At 51.0% G+C, this 23,378-nt stretch overlaps 3 protein-coding genes and 1 long non-coding RNA gene across 14 annotated transcripts in view; 2 read left to right on the top strand and 2 right to left on the bottom strand.

Moving 5' to 3' along the window:
* The first annotated feature begins 1,378 nt into the window (after positions 1-1,378).
* KHNYN (KH and NYN domain containing) lies at positions 1,379-17,832 on the top strand. Of its 7 annotated transcripts, XR_003912783.1 has the most exons (9): positions 1,381-1,588; positions 9,852-10,075; positions 10,915-12,023; positions 12,152-12,282; positions 12,368-12,464; positions 15,293-15,400; positions 15,845-15,946; positions 16,500-17,383; positions 17,673-17,832. XR_003912783.1 is itself a non-coding variant. In XM_029950157.1 (8 exons), the coding sequence occupies exons 1-8, from the start codon at positions 1,483-1,485 to the stop codon at positions 16,750-16,752; spliced, it is 2,130 nt and encodes a 709-aa protein (XP_029806017.1). In that variant the 5' UTR covers positions 1,381-1,482; the 3' UTR covers positions 16,753-17,832. The 7 variants fall into 7 exon arrangements, 6 of the variants coding, with proteins under 6 accessions (XP_029806022.1, XP_029806021.1, XP_029806017.1 ...); XM_029950157.1 differs by having other exon boundaries at positions 16,500-17,832; XM_029950159.1 differs by lacking the exon at positions 1,381-1,588 and adding an exon at positions 9,011-9,071 and having other exon boundaries at positions 16,500-17,832.
* Positions 5,543-8,344, bottom strand: CBLN3 (cerebellin 3 precursor). The gene is made up of 3 exons (XM_029950181.1): positions 7,784-8,344; positions 7,388-7,507; positions 5,543-7,038 (listed from the first exon to the last, which is right to left on the bottom strand). The coding sequence occupies exons 1-3, from the start codon at positions 8,081-8,083 to the stop codon at positions 6,841-6,843; spliced, it is 618 nt and encodes a 205-aa protein (XP_029806041.1). The 5' UTR covers positions 8,084-8,344; the 3' UTR covers positions 5,543-6,840.
* A 1,204-nt stretch (positions 17,833-19,036) lies between the features above and the next one.
* Positions 19,037-22,474, bottom strand: SDR39U1 (short chain dehydrogenase/reductase family 39U member 1). 4 transcript variants are annotated; one of them, XM_029950169.1, is made up of 6 exons: positions 22,395-22,474; positions 21,867-21,973; positions 21,688-21,770; positions 20,957-21,078; positions 20,038-20,181; positions 19,037-19,788 (listed from the first exon to the last, which is right to left on the bottom strand). In XM_029950169.1, the coding sequence occupies exons 3-6, from the start codon at positions 21,756-21,758 to the stop codon at positions 19,376-19,378; spliced, it is 750 nt and encodes a 249-aa protein (XP_029806029.1). In that variant the 5' UTR covers positions 21,759-21,770; positions 21,867-21,973; positions 22,395-22,474; the 3' UTR covers positions 19,037-19,375. The 4 variants fall into 4 exon arrangements, with proteins under 4 accessions (XP_029806029.1, XP_029806028.1, XP_029806030.1 ...); XM_029950168.1 differs by lacking the exon at positions 22,395-22,474 and adding an exon at positions 22,295-22,385; XM_029950170.1 differs by lacking the exon at positions 22,395-22,474 and adding an exon at positions 22,189-22,285.
* Positions 21,316-23,378, top strand: part of LOC115300699 — an 81,950-nt gene continuing 79,887 nt past the window's right edge. For both annotated transcript variants that reach the window (XR_003912786.1, XR_003912784.1), the window contains exon 1: positions 21,316-21,870. This is a non-coding gene — a long non-coding RNA (uncharacterized LOC115300699). The remainder of the gene's footprint in view (positions 21,871-23,378) is intronic.

Genomic DNA, 23,378 nt, shown 5'->3' with positions numbered 1-23,378 from the left:
CTGCGTGGTGCCTGGTGCCTCCTCATTATGACCTCCTTAGCAGGTCGGGAGCTGCATATTCTTTTTCTTTTTTTTTTAATGATTATTTGTTTCCGAGAGACAGAAAGACAGAGCATGAGCAGGGAAGGAGCAGAGAGGGTGAGACATAGAATCCGAAGGAGGCTCCAGGCTCTGAGCTGTCAGCACAAAGCCCAATGTGGGGCTTGAGCTCACAACCTGTGAGATCATGATCTGAGCGTAAGTTGGGCGCTTAACTGACTGAGCCACCCAGGCACCCCGTAAGCTGCACATTCTTAATTTAATACACAAGTTCTGGGTCCTCCAACACAGGATGGTGCCACTTTCCCTCAGCTAGTACCTGGTGCTACTTTGTAAGCGTCCACATTCTCGTAGATGGTAAAAATGAAGCAGGAGTTTGTAGCGGCTGGATTGCCAACGATCTCAAAACCACACTAGGAAATGTCTCATTCCGAGACTCACCCCCGGCCCCCTAAAGGGCTAGGTAAGGAACTTCACTTATATAGATCCGTATGGCAGTCCCAGTGTGGAGAATGGACTGAGGGAGGCAAAACTGGAGGCCAAGGGGTCAGTTAGAAAGCTTCTGGAGAACTCTACCTAGGAGATTGGTAGTTTGAGCCAGCGTGGGTGGAACATAAAGGATGGGACTCCTGGTTGTAAGGGATGGGCTGTGGGGGATAAAGGAGAGGGAAGAACTGAGGACAGGGGCTGGTGTTGGGTTGGGGCAACAGGGAGGTTCCGTTTATGGAGAACAGAGACACACACAGAGAGAACAGATGTAAGGAGGAAAGAGTATAATTGACTTTAAGGTGAGGTGTCCAATGTGGGAGTCTGAGATTTAGGAGGGAGGTCAGGGATAGAGATAACTAATGTGGAAACTGTCAGCATATGGATGGAAATGCAAGCTTCTGAGAGTGTTATCAGGGCAGAAGGAACCCTAGGGCAGAACGTTGAGGAAAAACAACATTTAAGACTTGGGCAAAGGGGTAAAGGAGCCCGAAAAAGAAACTACAGCGTGGGCAGAGAGTGGAGGGCAAGCCCAGAAGGTGCACAGTCAAGGAAATTGGTGCAGACAGTTCTAGTAGGAGGGTGTGGCCAACAGGGTCAAAAGTTAGGGAGAACCTGAATAACAGAAGGACTGGGAATGTCTGGTGACTTTAGTGATGTGGAAGTTGGGAGTGACCAGGCCAAGAGCAGTTTAGGTGGAGCAGTGGAGGTCACAGTTGACTTAGGAGGTGAGAAACTGGTGAGTATAAATATTTGACTTTAAAGAGGAGGAGAGATGACGTAAACATAGAGCCAGGAGCACACAGAGCCGGGGAGAAATCTGTATCTACAACTATTTCCATAGCTTTCATTTTCATTTTCAGATTCAACAGTCTTGAGCCTATTTAACTGCCACAGGGAAGGAGTAGAGAGGGAGAGGTTGAACCTAGAGGAGAGAAGTGAGACTAAGAAAAGGGGATGTTGGGAGGAAGTGAGATCCGTGACTGGTGGATGCAGGTAACTGCCCTGACGAGAAGAGGGGCACATCTACTGAACCAGACAGGAGAGAGCAGAGATGAGAACGGTGAGTTTCCAGACGTGGTCGTGGGAAGGGTTCCTGCTTTGTTTCTGCTTCTTCAGTCAGGTAGAGGGTGAGCCCGTCTGCTGCTAATGACGGGGGCAGAGCTGGTGGTGTAAAAGGTTTAAGGAAAGAATAGAAAGCTTCAGTTGGATGTTGGGGAGGATGAGGAAGAGAGCTGGCAGAGAAAACCACAGAAGATTTGCATGGAGGATTGAAGGCCAGGGGAGACTGGACACCAGAGGTTTAAAAAAAATTTTTTTTATGTTTAGTTATTTTTGAGAGACAGAGAGAGAGATAGAGAGAGCAAGAGCAGGGGAGGGGCAGAGAGAGAGGGAGAGAAAGAATCCAAAGCAGGGTCCGGGCTCTGAGCTGTCAGCACAGAGCCTGATGCGGGGCTCGAACCCACGAGCTGTGAGATCATGACCTGGGCTGAAGTTGGACACTTAACTGACTGAGATGCCCAGGTGCCCCTGGACACCAGTGGGTTTAGATCCATACTGTATCCTTCAGTGGCGGGACTTTCTCTGCTGAAATCAGCTGCTGGGGTGTGGGCACAGGGAGGCAGGACAGCTGCGTTCTATTCTTAGGATTCTTAAAGTCTGAGAAGCTTTTTGTACCTGGAGAGGAACACTAACTGCCGTTGGTGCTTCATTTATTGTTTAATCTATTTAGCTCATAAACCTACTTAAGCAAAATTGTCTAAACATTTAGACAGTTTATATACCCAATAAATCAAAACCTAACTATTTTATAAATCAAATTATGTAAACATTGACTATAAATTTAAAACCTTCTACATATTTTGATAGATCACCAGTAATATATTAGCTTCTCTAAGAGCATGATTTAGGTAAGCCACACGCATCTTACAAGGACCATGAAATTTGTCACACCTATACTTACACTTATTATAAAAATGGGTTTGTAGATCCAAGAGATGGACACTATCTCAGTTCAGACTAATTTCTGAATTCAGATAATCTGAAAGAAGAACACTATCTCAGGGCAGATGAAGTTTTGTATGATTAATCAATGAACGCTTGGTTGGGACCTGGGAACTGGAGCATCTGCTAAAATGACTAAAATCTGAGCCAGTGTTTACCTTGTATATTATGGGAATTTCTCAAACCTATGTTTTTTCCATGTGACTTGTGTATTGTAACTGGATGCCCTTGTTTTATTTTATGATACATTTAAAAACATTTTTTAACATTTATTTATTTTGAGGGAGAGAGAGAGAGAGACAGAGTGCGAGTGGGGAAGAGGCAGAGAGAGAGGGAGACGCAGAATGTGAAGTAGGCTCCAGGCTCCGAGCTGTCAGCACAGAGCCTGATGAGGGACTTGAACTCACAAACCGTGAGATTATGACCCTAGTCGAAGTTGGATGCTTAACCAACTGAGCCACCCAGGTGCCCCAATACATTTTTTAATGTTTATTTATCTTTGAGAGAGAGAGACAGAGAGAGAGAGTGAGAGAGCAGAGGAGGGGCAGAGAGAGATAGAGGGAGACAGGAGGCAGAGAATCCCAAGGAGGCTCTGTAATGTCAGTGTAGAGCTCAACACTGGGCTTCAACTTACAAATCTTGAGGTCATAACCTGAGCCAAAACCAAGAGTTGGCTCCTTAATCAACTGAACCATCCAGGTGCCCCAGGATGCCTTTCCTTTAGATGATGTCATCTTAAAGTTCAATGACTAGGATATTTCAAAAATGTCCATGTTCCATACAGATGTTCTAAAAATTTCCATGCCCTGATCTCTGGAGCCTCTGAATTATGTTTCATAGCAAAAGGGACATTTTCATATGTAATTAAGGTTATTTATTTATTTATATTTTGAGAGAGAGAGAGAGAAAGTGAGAAAATGAGGGAGAGGGGCAGAGAGAGAATCTTTTTTTAAATTAAACAATTTTGTTTTTTATTTAGAGAGAGAGAGTGGGGAATGGGGGAGAGAGAGAGAGGGAGAGAGAATCTGCACTCAGCGCAGAGTCTGAGGCAAAGGGCTTGACACGCAGGGTTCCATCCCAGGACCATAAGATCATGACCAAGAGATCTTGACCTGGGCTAAAATCAAGAGTTGGATGCTTAACTGACTGAGCTACCAGGTGTCCCACGTAATTAAGGCCAGAATAGGAAGATTAGCCTGGATTATCTGGGTGGGCCCAAACTAATCACAAGAGCACTTAAAATCAGAGAAATTTCTCCACTGAAATCAGACTTTGGACTCTCAGAAGGATAGGTCAGAGAGGTTCAAAGCATGAGAAGGACTTGGCCTCACATTGCTGGCCTAAAGATAGGTGCCAGGGAGCTTAGCCCTACAGCCATAAGGAACTGGATTCTGAATGTGCTTGAAAGTGGATTCATCCCCTTCAGGAAGGAAGGCAGCCAGTACTTTCACCTTTATGAAACCCCACGTAGAGAATCCAGTCACGCTCTGCTGGACTCTAGCCTACAGAAAACTGTGAGACAATAACCAGGTGTTGTGTCAAGCTGCTACAGTTGTTATATAGCAATAGAAAACCAATACAGTAACTTCACTGTCATTTACAAATGTATGTAGCCCATTTGCACTTTCAAAAACATCTAGTTGTTTTTCTCAATATCCAGTCTCCTCTTCTTCTGCATTATAAAACTCATGATGTTTAGCTGAGCATGGGTGCCTGGACTTGATTTCCTAGCCTCTCTCCTTGGCCTGGTGTGGTCAGGTATGACTAAATTCCAGCCAATGAGATGCAATCAGCATGTTGGGGGCAACTTTCAGAAGGCTTCTGTAAAGGAAGGTGGTGTGTCCTTTCTTCCTTCCTGCTTCCCTGTGGGGCTGTAAAGCTAATGTAATGGCTGGAGTCCAAAGAGCCATCTTGGGCCATGAGGTGGCATGCTAAAGAGGGTAGAATGGCAAGAAAGGAAACTCGGCTGTGATCATCATAAAACTGATCCAGCCCTAGGCTCTTTATTTCCTATTTGTCTTCTATGTGAGACAGAAATCATCTTCTTTCTTGGTTAAGCCATTATTAGTTTGGGTTTACTCTTACTGCAATCTCATTGTAATTAGTATGGTGAAATAGAGGCTCCCTTTCCCAAGAGATGAAGGACCAAGTTTGAGCTGTGAGCAGTTATCTTTTGGATATTTGACTAATTCATCATCTTGCAACACACTGTTGGACTCCCTTTCTTCCTGGTTGTAATATCTGACCAGATGGTGCCAGTCAGTCTCCTCCATTCTTGATACAGTTCCAACTTTTTCTGGAATTAGCTCTACGTGTCCACTCTTCCCTACTTATACAGATAAAGAAAAATAAGTATACTTTATGAAGAGATAAAATACTCACTATATTTATACTCTTCTACTTATCAGAATTAGCTAAATATACATGATTATATTTGTTCTTCACTTGACATATTAACTATCTTTTTGCACATTTTACAGTGACTTTTTCCTTTCTAAATATCACTACAGAGTCATAGATTTTAAAAATTCACCTTGTTCCAATTAACTATATTATTTCCCTTTTGATGATCAAATTGTCACAGCATGTCAAGTGGTAGGAGAATTTGAAAATGGATTCCTTTGCCTTTTCAGCTATCTGATGCAGTTTAAAAAGTATCCTTGCTTTTTTGTCATTAACAAACGTGTTCCAGGCCTAGAGTTATTTAAGACATGGAGTTATCCTCCAAAGAACCCTTAGTTATTTTACTTTTATTTATTTACTTATCAAAGATTTTTTATTTTTAAGTAATCTCTATACCCAATATGGGACTCTAAACTCTAGATCAAGGGTCACATGCCCTACCAACAGAGCCAGCCAAGCACACCCCCCCCGCCCCAGTTCTTTTAAAGGTGAATCATATTTGAGGCAAAGATCCACGTGCTAAGAATGCATGTCAGATTTTTCCTAAGAATGTTTCTAGGCTACTTTAGTGACAAATTTGGAAAAAGTTATTTCGTTTGAAAACTACAAGTTCAGGTTGGTGTTTCCTATTTAATTCAAGCGTTACTAATTTCCTTTTGTATTTGACTCAAATATACAATTTTACATTTTTGTTCTCTACGACATACCTGCTTGGGTCCTGTGACCCCTGATCCAAATTGTAATGGCATCTTGTCTCCTCAGGGCTCCTGCAGTTTCTCATTGACCATTCTCTAGTTGCTTTACTGATAGGTTCATTCATGCTGGGAGAATGGGACAGCGTGTGGTAAGACTCAGAGATTTTATGATACTGGCAGGAGAGTGGCTGAAGGGATAAATCATAGCATCTAAGATAACAGGAACTTTAAGAAGGAGGACAAGACAACGTAAATTAGGAGAAAGAAGAGAGGCTAGAGAGCGTTTGGAACAGGTACAGTGAAGGTAGCTGAGAGAGCTGGCAGGGTGGCCATGGCAGTCACAATGTGGTTGCTGAAGTTCAGATCACAAAGGTGGAGCAGTTCTACGAGGCGGCTGTGTCATTGACATGTTCCATGCTTGGAGATCAACACTTGCCCACGTGTGACTGTCTACCCCTGCCTCCAGTTGTCAAGGAAGCTGTACCCCCACTCTTGGCTAGAGCTAACACACACACATACCTTATCTTAGGTGGGGATTTGAGGGCCAGAGTCCATCTGGGACCTGGCACGGACTGATGCCCAGATTTGCTGTCTGCTGGCTGCCCCAATGCACATGAAAAGTGTACACCATGTTCAGGCTGGGCGCATGCCCTTCCTGCCTCACCAGCCACAGGCTCTGGGCTGCTCTGTGGCCCTCCCCACACTTCTGCTAGCGGCTAAGCTTCCAGCCCTACCCCACACCATGCTGGCTCTGCTTCTGACTATGCTGGCCAAGATCTGCAATGCTGGCACTCCTCATAGGAAGAGGCCTGCAGGGTACACTGAGGCTGGTCCATCTGGGTCCCTGTGAGGGGTCTGTCAGGCTCACCTGTGCCACCTGTTCCCAAATAGTACTGAGCAGAAAGCTGGGGGTGGAGGAACAGGAAGAGCAGACTCTGCAAAGTAGCATAAGCCTCTCCACCTGCCATGTTGTGCAGGCACAGAGATGCAGAGGGAGGATGCGGTGGGAGGGTAGGTGAGGGGGGCCAGGTCCCCAGACACCACAGCTCTACTCTTCACCTTGGGTGTTAGGCACAGGGTCCCATGCGAGAAGGTGGAATACAGGCAGCCAGAGGGAGCCTCTCTCCTACTCCAAAGATGCTGCTTCTGGGGTAGGAGAGGGCAAAGGGCAGAGGGCAGGGGTTAGATTTCAGTCTGTCAAAGGCCTGAACCCTTAGAGTGGGAAAATGAGGAAGCCAGAGAAGCTCGAGTATTTCCAGCCCCCTAGTAGGTTCCCCCGACGCAGGCGCAGGGACACTCGGTCCCCAGGGTCCAGGGGCAGTAACACAGAGCTGGTGGCTGCCTCTCGGGTCACATCAGGGTCGTTGGCAAAGGCTGAGATGACAGGCCACGTGTTCAGCATCAGGCTCACCTGGGGAGATGAGCCCAGTTAGCACTTCTCCTCCGCCTTTGTCCCAAGATCCCCACTTTCTCGAGGGCTTCTTCTTTTTTCCGGTCCCCAGAGGATACTCTGTAATCCTGGGAACTTGGGGCTCAGTGCATGCTCTTGAGAGGGCTGAGGGGTGGCCAGGGCTGGACTCTGTACCTCCTCCACACTCTCTGCTAGATAGGTCCTTTTCTACCTCTCTCCTGCCAGCTGCCCCCACCCATCCCCAGACACCTTCAACAGAGGGTCTGCCTAGGAGTCAGCTGGACTCCACTTATCCCCCCTCCCTCGCCTCCCCTTCTGAGCCAGGACAGGGCCCCAGCACACAGGTCACCTGGACAGTTTGGCGGTTGTACACCTTCACCACATGGAACCGGAAGCTATAGACTCCACGAACAGGGGCCACAAAAGAGCCCGAGGCCCGGTCAAAGCCACCACCCTCGTTTACCAGGACCTGTGGGAAGCAGACTCTGTTGAGTGAGGCTTGAGGGAAACTACTGGCTTATGGGACAGGGCAATGGGTAAGGAAAAGAAGGGGTGGCAAGTAGACAAGAGCAGGAGGAATGCATGGATTCACAAGAAATGATGAGAACAGGCAAGGAGGAGTGTGGGTAAGAGTGTAGGGAAGGGAGACAGGCACAGGTCACAGTAGGAGGATTTTCCTTAAGAGCATTGTGAGTTTGAGCAGTTGATTTCAGGTCATTACAGGTGACAAGAGTAGAGGGGTTACCTGGTCGAAGTAGATGGCCCCACTGGTGCCATTGTTGATCTCCCCTGCTGGCTCGTGGTGGTGGCTTCGGACTGCAGCAAATGCCACTCTTCCTGGGGGTGCTTCTCCCAGGGCTGCTCCCCCAGGACCCCCTGCAGCAGCTCGGCCAGGCTCACAGACCACCAGGCACTCACCCTCCAGGAGGACAGGCTCTGCGCCCTCTTGGGCCCACCCATTCCCTAGGGCCAGAAGTATCAGGGCCAAGGACAGCCCAGGGCTGGGTGGGAGTCCTGGTTGCCAGTGTCGTTTTGCTCCCGGCATGGCTGAATGGCTCTGGGACCCACAAGTCTTCCTCTCTTCTGTACCCTCTTGCTGCTCTTTTCAGTTCCCACTTCTTCGGGACTCTCACCACCCCTCACCCTGCTTCTCAGCCCTCTCTCTGTGTCTCACTGTTACCTGGTCTCAGCATCTCCCTCTCCATACCTCTCTGTGCCCCACGGCTCTGTCCTGCCTCTCTCTCTTCTCTCCTGCTGTCACTGCAGTTCCCTCCTCCTTGGCAGGGCACGAAGTGACAGCAGTTGGGCGTTAGGAGGGAGAGGAGGGAAGAGGCAGTGAGACTGGAGGGCTACAGCCAGAACCCAGGGGAGCCCCTCTCGAGAGCACTGAAGGCTGGTTCTGGGACAGTAGAGAACTTGGTGTGTAAAAGTGTACATGTGCCTGTGAGAATGTGCGAGTGCCTGTATGTGTGTGCGGGTGAGTGTGCATGTGTGCGCCAGACAGCTCCTACAGCCCGTTCCTTCCATTCCTCCCCTCTTCAAACTCCCTCACTAGTCAACAGCCCTCTCAGTGACCCCTTTCCGCTGTTAGGAAAAAGCGAGTGCCCTTGTCTTTTCCCTACGATTGTGGGGTAAAGTGCTTGGGTCAACGTGTCAGTATTTTGTGACCGTGGGCCAGTTTCTTTCTCTCCTTGATCTTCTACATCTTCATCCGAAGGGATCTTCTTCACCTCCAGCTCTCAATGAGTGGTTCCTCCCTTCCGAGAAACAACTGCTCAGAAGGAGCGAAAACCCAGACTTACGGGGAGAGGAGACCCCATCCGGCGGGTTTGGAAGCTGAGCCCAGACGAACCCCGGGCGAGTGGGCGGGGCCTGGAGGCGGGCCGGGGGCGGGCTAGGGAGGGGCCCGGCTGCAGGCGCGCGCTAGGGCCCGGAGCCCGCCCTGCGCAGGGTGGGGCCTGGTTGACTCCGCCCCAGGCCAGGAAGTGACTCAAAAAACTGTTCGAGTTGTGGAGAAGACTGGTCCCTGTTGGGTGAGGACTTTGGGAAGGCCCGCCCAGATTCGGGCTCCCTGCCCTTCTCTGCTGGGCCTAGGGCGCGGGTGAAGCTGGGGCCTGCGGGCACCGAGAGGCGCTGGCCTGACTGAGGCCGAAGCAGGCGGCCAAGGCTGGTAGGCGCGCTCTGTCCCCGCGCCCGGGCGGCGGGAGCCAAGCCGGAGGCCCCGGTGCAGAGTGCGGCGGGGGGAGGGGCGTCGGGGGGAGGGGTGGCCGCTGGCGGCTGTGGGAGGTACCCAGCCCGGCCCCTGGGTCCCGGGTGGGGCCGTGGCGCGACCTAGAGGAGCTGCGGACAGCAGAGGGAGGGGGTGAGGTGGGAGGGGTGACGTTGGAAATGGCAGACCAGGGACTTCAGAGGACGTCCCAGTTCAAGCCCTGGTGCGGATTCATCCTTAGAGGCCGTCTTGGATCCGGAGACCACAGAGATCCTGAGGAGAGGGACTCTTTTGTCATCTGTCCACTTCTGTCCTCCAGACCGAGCTGGAGCCCCCTACTCTTCCTGCTTAGGGCTGTGGTCAGCCTTTTCCAAAGGCCAGATGCCCATCCCCAGTAGGCAGCCTCGTTTGCCCATGACTTCCTCTCCGGGGAGAAGACCTGTTTCCAGATAGTCTGACATTCCCTTCCTGTCCCCAGGATGGACCCAGGTTGTTTACTAGATCGGTAACTAGGCGCGACCTGTTGATAGCTGGTGTAGGGTGGGAGACCCAAGATTCAGGTTGAGGAGACCAGGAGGCTCTGAGCTGCCTTCCCTTCTTCCAGGGCTGGTTGGCCAAGCAGCCATGCCCACCTGGGGGGCTGGCTCCCCATCCCCTGACCGCTTTGCCGTGTCTGCGGAGGCTGAGGACAAGGTGCGGGAGCAGCAACCCTACGTGGAGCGCATCTTCAGCGTGGGGATGAGTGTCCTCCCAAAGGACTGTCCTGAAAACCCTCACATCTGGCTGCAGCTGGAGGGCCCCAGCAAGGAGAATGCCAGCAGAGCCAAGGTGAACACCCCTCTCTGACCCTTTGGGGAACAATGACTCCCTCCCCTACTGGGAAGCAGAGCAGAGGAGGGGCTGCTGGGGAGGATCTCCACTCACTCCTTGGTTGTCTCATTGGCAACCTCAGTGGCCCTGATCTTTGGTGGACTTTGCAAATATGTATTTATCTGGAGTTTTGGTTTTGTTTTAGCTGTGTTGAGCCAGGTTCTGCCAGGACTTAGAGACAGGTGATTCTGCTCAAATCAGTTGTGCTGTTTTTGAAAACTAGAGATAATCCGGTTGGGCAAGCAGGCCCCACCAAGGAATTCACTGGGGGATGAGAAGCCAGGCCACACTGCTTCCTTCCGTCAGAGGTTCTGGTACAGCTCCACTTACCTCCTGGAGTGGCCTCATGACCGAGACTCCCTTTCCTTATCTATAAAATGTGAATAATAGCAATGTCCACCTCACTGGACTTAATGTGAATGAGATAAAGCACGTGTTCAGCAAAAGTTAGCAATGACAATCATTGTGTTGGAAATATACAACATGCATACACATGCATACGTATTTGGAGAGATGGCCTTGTGATCAATTAATTATAATAGCATTTGACATGGAGTCAAGTTCTAAATGGAAATAGTAGCCATAGGCTATCCGCTGAAAAGGGAAAGAAGTGAGATTCTTGATCCCTTTTTACCCCTCACCTTTGTCAGGCTCTGTGAGGCTCCACTGCTCTGCCCAGGCATCCGGAAGCTCAGGGATGGGGTGATGGTGTGTAGTGGGCCTGAAGAGGTTAGTGGGCCATGGAGAATTCCAGGAGTCTTCTTTTTTCCTATCCCCTACCCCCATTCCTCCCCCAGGAGTTCCTGAAGGGTCTCTGCAGCCCAGAGTTGCAGAGTGAAATCCGCTACCCACCCAAACTGCATTGCATCTTCCTGGGAGCCCAGGGCTTCTTCCTCGATTGTCTGGTTTGGAGCACATCAGCCCACCTGGTGCCTGGGCCGCCCGGCTCGCTGATGGTCAGTGGCCTGACTGAGGCCTTCGTCATGGCCCAGAGCAGAGTGGAGGAGCTGGTGGAGCGGCTGAGCTGGGACTTTCAGCCAGGGCGATCCCCTGGAGTCTCTCAGTGTGCCGAAGTGCTGAGAGACTTCTCTGCCCTGCTGCAGCCCTATGGGGATGCCCACAGAGAGGCCCTGCTCCAGCTGCCCCTGGCTGTCCAGGAGGAACTCTTGAGCCTGGTACAGGAGGCATCCAGGGGGCAGGGGCCCCATGCACTGCCCCCCTGGGATGGGGGGAGCCCAGGCCAACTGGGTGCTCAGTACCATGGAGTCAGAGCTCCCTCGAGTGTAGGCCAGGAGTCCCTGCACACTGGACCTACGGGGTGGCAAGAGTCAAGGGGAGAGAGACATGTTATGGGGAAGGAGGGAGAGAAACAGGGTGGTCCCAGGGAGATGGGTTTGGGGTGGAAGGAACTGCCTGGGCAGGAGGCTTGGGAGAAAGAAGGGGCCTTCAGATCACAGTCAGGAGGAGAGGCAGGGCAGGTAGGGCCCCTGACAGGAAAGGGCCTGGGGAAGGTGGGGATGCCTCAGGATAGAGGAAGGTTCTGTGTCCAGGGTGAGCCTCCTGGTGCCCAGGGTCCCTATCAGAGGGCAGCTCAGTCCCGGGGAGCCTCCCTCCTCCAGCGGCTACACAATGGGAAGGCCTCACCTCCACGTGTGCCTAGCCCTCCACCTGCACCCGAACCCCCGTGGCACTGTGGAGACCGAGGAGACAGGGGAGACAAGCAGCAGGTTGTGGCCCGAGGTCGTGGGTCTCCATGGAAACGAGGTACCCGCGGGGGCAACTTGGTGACTGGCACGCAGCGTTTCCAGGAAGCCCTGCAGGACCCTTTCACCCTGTGCCTTGCCAATGTGCCTGGCCAGCCAGACCTCCGTCACATTGTCATTGATGGCAGCAATGTGGCCATGGTGTGAGTACCCAGTGGGCCTGAGGATCCTGGGGCGGGGGGATGATATGAACAGTTTTACAGACCTTGGGGACACGTACCGAGAGGCCCCGTCTTTGGGGCCCTAGAGCGCTGACCCCTTCCCTCTGCAGGCATGGCCTCCAACACTACTTCTCCAGCCGGGGCATTGCCATTGCCGTGCAGTACTTCTGGGACCGGGGACACCGTGACATCACTGTCTTTGTGCCTCAGTGGCGCTTCAGTAAGGATGCCAAGGTCAGAGGTGAGTTGGGCATGGTCTATTGTAACCCGAGATAGGCCCTGCTTCCACTTGAGGATAACCGCCTTGTGCTCCTCTGTTTCTCTAGAGGGTCACTTCCTGCAGAAGCTGTACTCCCTCAGCCTGCTCTCCCTCACTCCCTCCCGAGTCATGGATGGCAAGAGGATCTCCTCCTATGATGATAGGTACTTGCTTCTCTCCTGGCCCCAGTCTTGAGATTCAGGAAGTACAGTGGGGGAACTGAGGTAGGGACAGAAGCTCCTGACCCCTGTGCGGTCTCTAAGCCTGAGCAGCCTGAAAATGGCCAGTTATTCCTCCACCTACTGGTATGAATGGGTTGGTAAACCTGTCCCCCGGGCCAGATGAGACAGAAGGTAGACAACTGGGTTTGCCCATTCATTTTTGATTCATCGGACTGAATGATGCCTTGTATGCCTTACCGTCTAGAACACACTAGTTTAATGGGGAGATGGGAAAGCTGGTGATATAAAAAACTGACAGATATCTTCTTACACCCCAAATTTCCAAACATGTAGAGAAATTTCCCCAACCTGGAAGCATCAGTATAAAGGTTCAAAATAACAGAGGCAAATGAAGAAACACAAGCCGGGCATACTAAGACTATACAAAACGTGTTACAATAGGAATGTCACTGGACTTAGAAGTGGAAGATCTGAATTTGAGCCCCAAGTTGTACCTACTCCTTGACTCTGACTGCAGACCAGTCTCTTAATGGATTAACCTCTTTATCCCAGGGTCCTCTTCTATTTGTTCACCCTCCTTGTGAATGTCAAAAGAAGCTAAGGTATGTGCTTGCCTCACTCAAAGTGCCAGGCAAGTGTACAGTGATAGTCCTTGACTTGTCACGGACCCCATCGACTGTGGCAATAGGTCTCATGTCTGTCACACAGAAATGCAGACATAGGGTAAGAGTGGTTAACTCTTTTTTTTTATGTTTTATTTATTTTTGAGAGACAGAGGCTAAGTGTGAGGGGGAAGGGGAGAGAGAGAGAGCGACACAGAGACTCCGAAGCAGGTACCAGGCTCTGAGTTGTTAGCACAGAACCCGATGTGGGACTTGAACTCATAAGCTGTGATATCATGACCTGAGCTGAAGTCAGATGCTTAACTGACTGAGCCACCCATGCCCCCAAGGGTGGTTAACTCTCAGACCCAGGCTATTACATGGCAAAGGAAAAGTGAGAAGTTAAGGCTGTCAAATCGTTTAAATGAAAAATCTGAGGCACATTCCTTTCCCAGGGTGCACACATAAAGGGGGAAATGGGCAGATTTTAAAAGCTAATTAACCAGTTATTTCCATCTACAAGTTCTTTATTCCCTAGGATTTTCAATCTTAAACCAAAAAGCAAGTTTCCAAACCACAGTGATTATATATTTTGTTTTTTCAAATACTTAACTTTTCCTCCCGAACAAGCACATGGTATTCTACCAAAGGGCAGTTCACTTTCTTCCGATGCTCTTCTGTTTTATGTCTCGATTTCACAGATTATCTGAGACATGGGACCTTTCCACCCGAGCACTGACACTGAATTCAAACTGAAGAGCGAGTCAATTGTAATGAACGTTAAAGGCATGTGTCTGTAATGTAGGTCCCGGTAGGCAGACGCACACACTATGAATTTGGAATTTTGTCACCGTGAGTAACACAGTGGTGCATAGCATAGGCCTGCTGAATGAATACTGCTGAGTGACAGATGAAGTAACACAACAGTAAAATACCCGTAACCTGCAAATACGTTTTGTGTATCATCTGATTCCATGTACGTTTATATGCCGTCTCCTTCATTGGTTTCCCAGACAGAAACTCAGAACCAGGCGTGTGACACCTAATGCTGATCACTCGTTCCCTGTTCACCACCCTGTATTTCAGATACTGCCTGGCCGCTTAGCACCTGGCAGGAGGCACACGGCCTGCAGAAAGGGGTGGGGATGCTGGGAATTAGGAAAAGCCTGGTTAGTGATTTCAGAGCCCAAACCATAAACCAAACACTATGGCATCTTGGAAGAAAGGGAGCTCCCTTCTGGTGGGGATTTTGTGAGGAAGGGAGAGATCAGCAAGTTATTTTGGTGGTTGAGGACATGGGCTGGGCTGCATCTTTTGGTTTCCAAACCTATTATAAAAGACCCCCGCTCACTGCCCCAAGGGACCTATCCCATCTTGTGGAATCAGAATTACTAAAGTGAGGCCCAGGCATCTTTTTTTCTTTTAAGTTCCATGGTAATCCTGTTCATTCAGTGAGGTATGGGAAGCATCCCCGGATGGAGGGAATCGTCTGAGAAGCACGGTGGCAGTCACACAGCACGGGGCATGTTTGGAGAACAGGGTGTTATCTGATCATTGATTTTGGCAGAGTTGAGAGTACATTAGGGAATACCAGGAGAGATATAGCTAACAGAGTGGATTGAGCTGGGTTCTAGAAGGCCGTAGCTGCCAGGCCTGTGCATGTGGACTTTATTCGGTAGATAAAAGGTAAGCAGGGAAGAGTTTTGTTTAGGGGAAAGGCATGTTCTTTTGGGGGAGGGCAGGAGAGACTTGAGGGTGGTAAATGGCTAGGGTCAGGGGGCCCCTTATCAGGAGGCTATGCAGTATCTCAGGTGCAGTGTTTGAGTAGCTAAGGGTAATGGTAGGACTGGAAAGGAAGGGGCACAGCGGAAGGCTTTTCAGGGGAAGAGCATGTTGGATTTGTGACTGATGAGGGGGGATGGAGGGAGACAGAGCTGGAGCCAGATCTCACTGTCTCTCACAAACGAGGCACAAAGTGTTGGGTGGAGGACTGTGGTGGGTGGAGGGGGTGCTCTTGGGGGACCATGCCGGATTTGTCTTTGTTTCCCCTCCAATCATGTCACCTGAATCTGACAGTCTCCTGGTAACTGAATCCAGGTGAGGTGGGGGCCAGATCTCCATCCCCAGAGGTGGCTCATGGAAGTCCATGATACTCTGGGGTTGGGGCCTGGGACAATCCCGGAACGGCTGCCATGGTTTTTGAGACAGGTTCATGGTGAAGCTGGCTGAAGAGACCGATGGGGTCATTGTCTCCAATGACCAGTTCCGGGACCTGGCGGAGGAGTCTGAGAAGTGGATGGCGATCATCAGGGAGCGGTGAGAGAACCCTCTCCTGAGAACAGGGCGCAGACCTTCTCTGAACTAGTTCTGTTCTGCCATCGGGTGAAGACTCTGGGAAGGGGCTTGATATTGCCTTGAAGGATATGGTGGCCAGTAATTTTCTGGTGGTGCTGGTCTCAGCTGACTGGGAGGTTCTTTTTTTTTTTTTTAATTTTTTTAAAATGTTTTATTTATTTTTGATACAGAGAGAGACAGAGCATGGGGGAGGGGGCAGAGAGAGAGAAGGAGACACAGACCGGAGGCAGGCTCCAGGCTCTGAGCTAGCTGTCAGCACAGAGCCTGACGAGGGGCTCGTACCCACGAACGTGAGGTCTGACCTGAGCCGAAGTCGGAGTCTTAACCGACTGAGCCACCCAGGCGCCCCGACTGGGAGGTTCTTAAGGGCCCCTCTGTGACCATACATTCTCTGTCCCCATATAGCCTACTGCCCTTCACCTTTGTGGGAAACCTCTTCATGGTCCCTGATGATCCGTTGGGGCGAAACGGCCCCACGCTGGATGAGTTCCTGAAGAAGCCAGTCAGGTAATGCCCCAGCTTCTCCTAGGCAGCTGACAGCCCTGGCCCTCTTTCTGAAGGGCTTTGTAAACCTGGAGACTTAGGGGAAGTGTGGCCTCAGTCTGGGCCAGCTTAATTCGGCAGCCGTTCAGGTTGCAGTGGGTTTGGCCGTATTTAACTGCTTTTCAGGGAATCCTGACATAGACCCTCCCAACTGGGAGGGAAGCTTACTCTAATCCATATGTTTGGTGGATTATTTGGAACATGGTTGCTTTTATTTATACCAGCGGTATTCAGCAAACCTGTACTAGACCAGTAAGTAAGCGGTCAATGTATTAGACTAAAACTAGATCACCAATGGCAGGGTTCACCTTACTGGTTCCAAAGGAAATATCCTCCCCTTCAGAAGTGAGTTGATGCTGCCACCCAGTGGTCAGCTTGGGGAACTTCAGGACTGTTCCTCGTCCCCTCCGCCCTCCCTCCAAGCCAGGAATAGGCCAGGCAGTTAACTGGGATGCCCACTGAGCTCTAACTTCCTTCCATGATGCTCATCGGCTCTTCTTGTTCTGTTTCTTCTCAGGGCTCAGGGGTCTTCTAAGGCTCAGCCTCCTTCCAGGGGCTTCACAGAACAGGGTCATCAGCAGCAGGGGAGAGAAGAGGAGGAAAAAGGCAGTGGTGGTATTCGGAAGACCCGGGAGACAGAGCGGCTCCGGCGCCAGCTGCTGGAGGTGTTTTGGGGCCAGGATCACAAGGTGGACTTCATCCTGCAGCGGGAGCCATACTGCCGGGATATCAACCAGCTCTCGGAGGCCCTGCTGAGTCTCAACTTTTGAGTCTCACCCATCCGAGTGCCTGCTACCCCGTCAGCTCCAGCCTCGCCCAGCTCGGCGTTTTCTGTGAGGGTCCTTGTGCTGCTCAGATGCCGACCGAGACTCACTCTGAGTTGGTGCGACTTGATCTTACATGGAGTCAGGATCTCAGATAGCTCTCAGGAGGTTCTGCTCAGCCTTAACTTCTCAACCTTGCTGTAGCACAGGGTTTCTGTAGGGCGCGGAGGCTGCTGGGAAGAGGAGGTCCTGGAGATTGGGACTGCCAGCTCCTCCTTCAAACTGAGTTGAGGATGGAGGCTGGAGGGTGGGGAATGAAGAGCAGGTGGCAAGGAAGCTAAGCCTTTCCTCCCCCTGGCTTTGGCTCTGGAAGGTCAGAGGACAGGTTGCTTCCCAGGCCTGGGTGCATCAAGGGGGAATGGCTGGGCCCGGGGGAGGCTAGTGTTACGGGGTCTGGGTCACAATGGGGCAGCAGGGAGCTGGTGAAGGCAGAGGGAGACTTGGCTTCTGGTCTCAGCTATGTCTGTCTGTGACCTTGATTGAGCTGCTTGGCCTTTACTTCTGCGTATAAATGAGGAGCAAAAATGCCAGCCATGAAGAGGAATGAGAACGTGGGAGAAAGCTCCTTGGAGAAAAGGTACTTGCATCAAGTCTCAGGTGTGTCTGTCTGTGGCTGCACAGACTTCCTAACCAAAACCTCACTTTCAGAGAGCTGAGGATCCTCTGTCCCCAGGGCCCCTGCCCTAGATTTTAACACTGCGTCCTCAGTATAATGTGCCCTATAATGGCTGCATCCCTTTTGGGCAACCCCCCCAGATCCACATTTATAAAACAGTTAATTAGGGGTGGCTGTTTGCATTACCAAAATACTCTCAGGGTTCCCATAAACGGCAGCTCTCCTGTTGCATTCAAGTGTTTGTTTACAGATTAACGAATGTCAGAAAGTCCCCGTTGAGATGCACTTGCTGAAGTGTTGAGCATTCGCCCAACTGATGAAGCCATGCTCTGCAGTGACAATGTTAATGTGATCTGACCCCAGCATTTTCTCTACAGAACACATGTATTGCATAAAGTGAGGCCCACGTCTGTTCGGTGTGCATGTGTGTGGGGATGGAAGGGTTTATAGAGGTGGTTTTGAGATGAACCAATTACCTGGAAAATGAAAACCGAAAGGTCCAAGTCGGAAGGTGCCTGACTGGCCACCAGAACAGCCACTGTCATCCTGATTCCTACATCCTGTCCTTTATCTGCTTCAAGTCCTCCTGTGCCAGAAAACTGACTACTCCAAGGTTGCACATTTCATCTGTGGACAGTATTGGTTGCAGCCCCCCAATATGTTTTTCTGTTACTTCTGCCTTTGGGCGGTCATGCTCTCAGGAACAACACAGAGCCTGTCAACTTCCTAAAGAGTCCAAGACCAGATACAGAAGTAGGACAGGTGTCCCTGGATTCTGTGCTGTCTGGGCTCTGCAGCAAGTCCCTGGACATGGTTCTTTTTGGGCTGTGACTTCTGAGTGGCACAGCGAGTTAGGTACTGCCACCTCCGTTCTTCATTCCAGCAATTAGTGTTGGGGGAGCTGGATGATGATGGAGAGGGTCTTCATCCCTCCTCCCATTGGGGCTTTATAGCACTGGCCTGTATGGACCTGAGCTGGGGGCAGGTGTGTGGCAAAGAGGCTAGTTGTGGGGTAACAATGACTCAAAGACAACTCCTAGTCCTCTGGGAAGACAGGAGATTGGGTAATGTGGCCCAACCTGGGGGCTAGGGGAACTACTACTGGTAAAGGTATGGCAGACAATCAGGACAGCAGACCAGAGGATCTGTCCTTTTGTGCTAGGGACTCAGGTTGCTTGAAGTGGCCCCAATCAGATGAGAGGCAAGTCCCAAGCTTCTTAGAGACAGGGGCATTGGCTTTGTCCTACTGCAGCTTGATGAACTAGGGCCAGCGTGATTGCTTTATTAATTCACTGCTGTTTAGTGACAGACTGAAGGCTGTTCTAGACTGGGGTCTTGTCTCTTCCCCTGCTGCCACGGTAATGGCAGTGTGTGAACAAGTACGCAGGGTGATGACAGAACCCACTGGAAATGGATTATCATTGCTCTTGCATTCCAGTCTCTACCTTCATAATAACCTCATACCTCAAATTTGTTACCAGCTCTTGGCAATGGAGGGACCAAGAAGAGAGATGTCAGTATAACTTTCAAAACCCCATGCAGGGGAAAGAATCATCTGGATTATTTCCTTGGAAATAAATTCCAGGAGAATCTAGGCCAAAGAGGTAGATGAAGTCAGTGAGATAATTTATCTTTATTGCCTTGATCTCAGAATTCTCTACACAACATCAAGGGTAACTTAGACAGTTAACGGGACATATAGGGAGACCAAACTAGGAAATTCTTTTGCAAGGAGTTGAAGAGGTTAAGGACCCAACTTGATGAAGACTGCAACCTTGAGACAGTGGACAGTCTCTCAGTTAAATAAGATGGGGCAACAGAACAATGAGGAGGGCAGGGAGAGGAATCCCTGAGGACCAGATGGTTTCAGGTCTCAGAGGGATACCTGAGCCTACTCAGTCTACAACCAGGAAGCCTCTGTTGAGACTCAGGCCCTGCCAGGGGCCTCCCCACTCAGGCTATGACTTCCTTCAAGGCAGCCCCTAGCTCTGGGAAGGAATACTGGTAGCCAGTGGCCAGTGTCCGCCGTGGGACCACCTTCTGGCCCTCCAGCAGCATGACAGCACGCTCTCGCCCAAAGACAGCTTGCACCACCACGCTGGGGAGAGGGAGGAAGGCTGGGCGGCCTAGGACTGTGCCCAAAGCCTTGGCAAACTCAGCATTTGTGGTGGTGGGGGCTGGAGCCACTCCATTCAGGATCCCCTGCACGTGGCTTGCTTCAAGGGCATGGACCAGGATTCCTGCCAGGTCTGCGATGTGAATCCAGGGGAAGAACTGGTGGCCGGAGCCGATGGGGCCCCCCAGGCCCAGGCGGAAGGGCAGCAGCATTTGACTGATTGCACCACCCCCACGGCCCAGCACAACCCCTAGAACAAGGCAAGAAGGTCGGGTTGGGGAGGCTCCTCAGCCTCCCAGCAGTTCCATTGTTCCTTCCTGCTTTCCCCAGGCCAATGTAGCTCTGTAGCAGCTCAGGGGTGTGGCTGTCCCTGGGACTTCCTGTCCTCCCATACACAGGCTGGCCAGAAATGGTGGCCTCTCATGCTGTGACTCTGCCACTCCCTGAGCCTGGGGAAGACATTCCAAACTTGTCTGATACCCAGGCCCCTGGTTCTCACCGGAACGCACCACCACCTGGCGTGTCGACTCTCCGTGGAGCCTGGCTGCAGCTTCCCATTTGGTTACCAGGTTGGAGAAAAAGTCAAAATCCCCGCCTGGGCTGTCCTCATCGTACTCCGCAGTCGGACTGGGCTGGTAGTAAGCTGCCGGTGGAAGAGCATTGGTTTGCCCCGGTGTCCTCGGTGCTGCCTGGCCCTTTGCATCTAACGTTCCCCTTGGTCTCACCCTCCTAGGTCCTTAGGACCTTCCCATGGGAAGACAGAGCCATGTTTTTACTTTGAGCTACTCCATGAGTTGACCTGTTCCTGCCCTAGAGTAACTTATCTTTAGTTGCAGCTAAGGTGAATGGCTGTTAGAGTATAGTGGTTAAGAGCAAAGACTTGGGTGTCAGGCTGTCTGAGATTTACTCCTGGCTCCACCATTTATTAACCCTGTGAATTCAGGCAAGTTATATAGTCTCTCTCTGCAGAACGTTTGCCTCTTTACAGCGGGAATAATGGTACCTAGCTCAGAGGGTGCTTGTGAGGGTTCAATGCTGTAACGCGTAAAAACACTTAGACTAGTGCCCGATATATGTTCTGTAACTGTCTGCAGTTATTTGGTCCCAATGGTGAAACACAAGAATCAAATTCTGTTCCTAAGGAATTGTGCTGTGAGAAGCAAGGGACTTGGGAGTAGATGCGACTTTTTTTGGCACTGAACACAGTGCCATTATCCCCTCTTCCTCTGGGAATCTGGGTTTCTCAGAAAAAGTACACAAAGGTCAGGAGAAATATGCATGGATGAAGGGTCCAGGAAGTTCTTGTGCTTGGAAAAGACCAGCATTCGGGTGTGTATAGCTAGACGGGCCTCAGCTAACCCCTCACTGTGCAACCTTTTCCTCTGGCTAATATAAGGGGTTGGTGATTTGGGACATACCTACACCAGTGACTAAGACCCAGGCCTTGGGGGGTTGTGAGGCCTTGATGATGGCTTTAGCCAGTATCTGGGTGGTCTCCAAGCGGCTGCTGAGGACCTCTTTCTGGAAGGATTCATTCCACCTGCAGGAGGGAAAAAAAAGGGAAGTAAGTCCCTAAATATATACATGCACATATCCCTTCCTTTTTCCCTGGGGCTCATCCATACCCATTTCTTTATTTGTTTTAATTTTTTTTACATCTTTATTTTGAGAGACAGAGACAGAGTGAGCAGGGGAGGGGCAGAGAGGGAGACACAGAATCTGAAGCAGGCTCCAGGCTCTGAGCTGTCAGCACAGAGCCGGTCGGGGGAGTCGGGGGAGGCTGTGAGATCATGACCTGAGCCAAAGTCGGAAGCTTAACCCACTGAGCCACACCCAGGCACCCCTCATCCATCCCATTTCTAGCAAACCCCTGCACTGTGGTTTGGAAAAATGGCCCATCTCTCTTGTAGAAAAAAACAAAGGCATATATTTGGGCATCCTGAGTTATGAGCGAAGACTAAAGTCAGTGGCTGAGGCGGCAGAAGGGCAGCTGGATGTGGAGGGAGGAGTGGGACGGGATGAGTAGTTTGGGATAGTTTAGTTCTTAATGTGACCTCTCCATTCGCCACAGCTCACAGCTTCTCCTGATCAGGGTCACACCTGTTCTCCCTCTGTTCTGAAGGATATTAGCTTCGGGGCCCTGGCTGACCTTCGGAGAGGGTTGAGGATGTTTTCTCCTGCCAGGTTGACAGCCGCATCGCAGCGGGGCAGCCCCGACATAGCGAGCTCATCCTGTTGGAGAAAACAATGCTGCGAGGTGCGGGTGGTGGCTCGCCTCTGCGTCGCCAAACCAGACCTTCTTCCGCAGCTTCCAAAGAACGGACATACCCAGGTGATCCGACCGGGCCCGGGGTTTCGGGAGACCAATGTCACTTCGTGGCCCCTGGCTTTCAGCAGCTGGGTTAAGGCTGTCCCAATGAAGCCCGTCCCGCCACCTGACAAGAAATTACGAGCTATTTATCCTCTGAGGGCGGGGGAGGGGGTCACCTTCCGTCCCCGCAAGTGGCCCTTTCCTCTGGCTCCAGACTTCTGATCCAGACTTCTACCCTCCTTCTCGCCCCCTCCCCGCGATGCAGAGGTGACACAGGTCCCAGGTATTGGGGGAGATTCGGCTTCCTGGGATAGGAGGCCAAGGCTGGTGCACGATTACCTGTGCACGATTCATTGCCCTCCGTCAGAAACGGCCTCCCACCTCTCAGTCTGTTTCAACCTTTCCATAAGCCCGCCCCCGACTCTCCCTTTCTGCCCTCCCTCACCCACAAGCACCCGCATAGCGACCCGGACTTAATACGCCCGCACAAGAGTTGGAGGGGGTACCCCCAATCTTGGAAGCGACCTCCCAATCTTGGAAAGGACCTTTGTGCGCATGCGTCTTTTAAGAAGTGCGATCCAATAGCGGGGCGGGCAGGATTGAGACTGGGCGTGGTCCTGGCTGGCGACCCGGAAGAGTTCACGGAGAAGGTTGTATATTTCATCGCAAGGAGTGGCAGGGACTGGTGGGGGTAGGAGAGGCGGTAGACTTAGACCCAGCGGGCAGGGAAAGAAGGTACGGCGGCAGAGGAGGGAAGGTTTTAGTGTAGAGAACACACGCACCCACCCGCCAAGCTTCACAAACGTGGTGGGAGAGGCGGTAGACTTAGGCCCAGTGGGCGGGGAAAGAGCAGACGAAGGCAGAAGAGGGAAGGTTTTAGTGTAGAGAACACACACACACACACACACACACACGGTAGGTGCTCAAACCGTCGAGATCTGAATGTCCTTTCAGCCTGGTGGATTAGTAGTAAAGCAAGAGAATCTATCCATACTATGGATTTCTTTCTGCCTGGCCTTTCCCCTTTCTTCTCCCTGTTTTGGTTCCTTTCTATCTTCATTTGAACTTTCTAAAGTTCCTCTCCTCTTCAAATAACCCTTCTCCAGCCGTTTTCTTCAAATGCTAATGCCCTCTGTGTTGGCTTGCATAGCCAAACTTCTCCCAAGGAGTGGGTGTTTATTTTTACAACTCAGTGTACTCCCGTCGTTTGCCTTTATCGTTTATTGACTCTCTTCAGGAACACGAATTTCCCATGAGTCACCAAAACAAACGCCCAGTTTTCAGTCAATTTTCTTGACTTCGGTTTCACTGGACACTTGGCAGACTACTTCCTCCCTTTGGAAATGCTCATCTCTCTGCCTCAGTGAGATCCACAGCTTTCTTCTGGGTCTTTCTCCAAACTTTCCAGTTTCTGTTACTTGCTCTGCTTCTTTGAAGGTCTTAAAATGTTGGTATTCCTCAAAGCTGGGACCGAGGACCTCCCTCCTTCATTCTGCACTTTCTCCCAAGTATGTATGTTGGTCAATTTG

The sequence above is a fragment of the Suricata suricatta genome, chromosome 9 (genome assembly GCF_006229205.1).
Source record: "Suricata suricatta isolate VVHF042 chromosome 9, meerkat_22Aug2017_6uvM2_HiC, whole genome shotgun sequence".
NCBI classification, from domain to species: Eukaryota; Metazoa; Chordata; class Mammalia; order Carnivora; family Herpestidae; genus Suricata; species Suricata suricatta.
This window is presented reverse-complemented; position numbering and strand designations above follow the sequence as displayed.

Excerpts from the sequence above, each read along its gene's own strand:
- SDR39U1 (XM_029950168.1), bottom strand. Across the intron at positions 21,771-21,866 it reads GGCCCGGTCGGATCACCTGG|GATGAGCTCGCTATGTCGGG; the intron begins GTATGTCCGTTC and ends TTTCTCCAACAG. Across the intron at positions 21,079-21,687 it reads ATCCTCAACCCTCTCCGAAG|GTGGAATGAATCCTTCCAGA; the intron begins GTCAGCCAGGGC and ends TCCCTCCTGCAG.
- CBLN3 (XM_029950181.1), bottom strand. The coding sequence starts at position 8,083 with ATGCCGGGAGCAAAACGACACTGGCAACCAGGACTCCCACCCAGCCCT. Across the intron at positions 7,508-7,783 it reads GGGCCATCTACTTCGACCAG|GTCCTGGTAAACGAGGGTGG; the intron begins GTAACCCCTCTA and ends TGCTTCCCACAG. Across the intron at positions 7,039-7,387 it reads ACAACCGCCAAACTGTCCAG|GTGAGCCTGATGCTGAACAC; the intron begins GTGACCTGTGTG and ends TCATCTCCCCAG.
- KHNYN (XM_029950157.1), top strand. The coding sequence starts at position 1,483 with ATGTTGGGAGGAAGTGAGATCCGTGACTGGTGGATGCAGGTAACTGCC. Across the intron at positions 12,024-12,151 it reads GGCAGCAATGTGGCCATGGT|GCATGGCCTCCAACACTACT; the intron begins GTGAGTACCCAG and ends TTCCCTCTGCAG. Across the intron at positions 15,401-15,844 it reads ATGGCGATCATCAGGGAGCG|CCTACTGCCCTTCACCTTTG; the intron begins GTGAGAGAACCC and ends GTCCCCATATAG.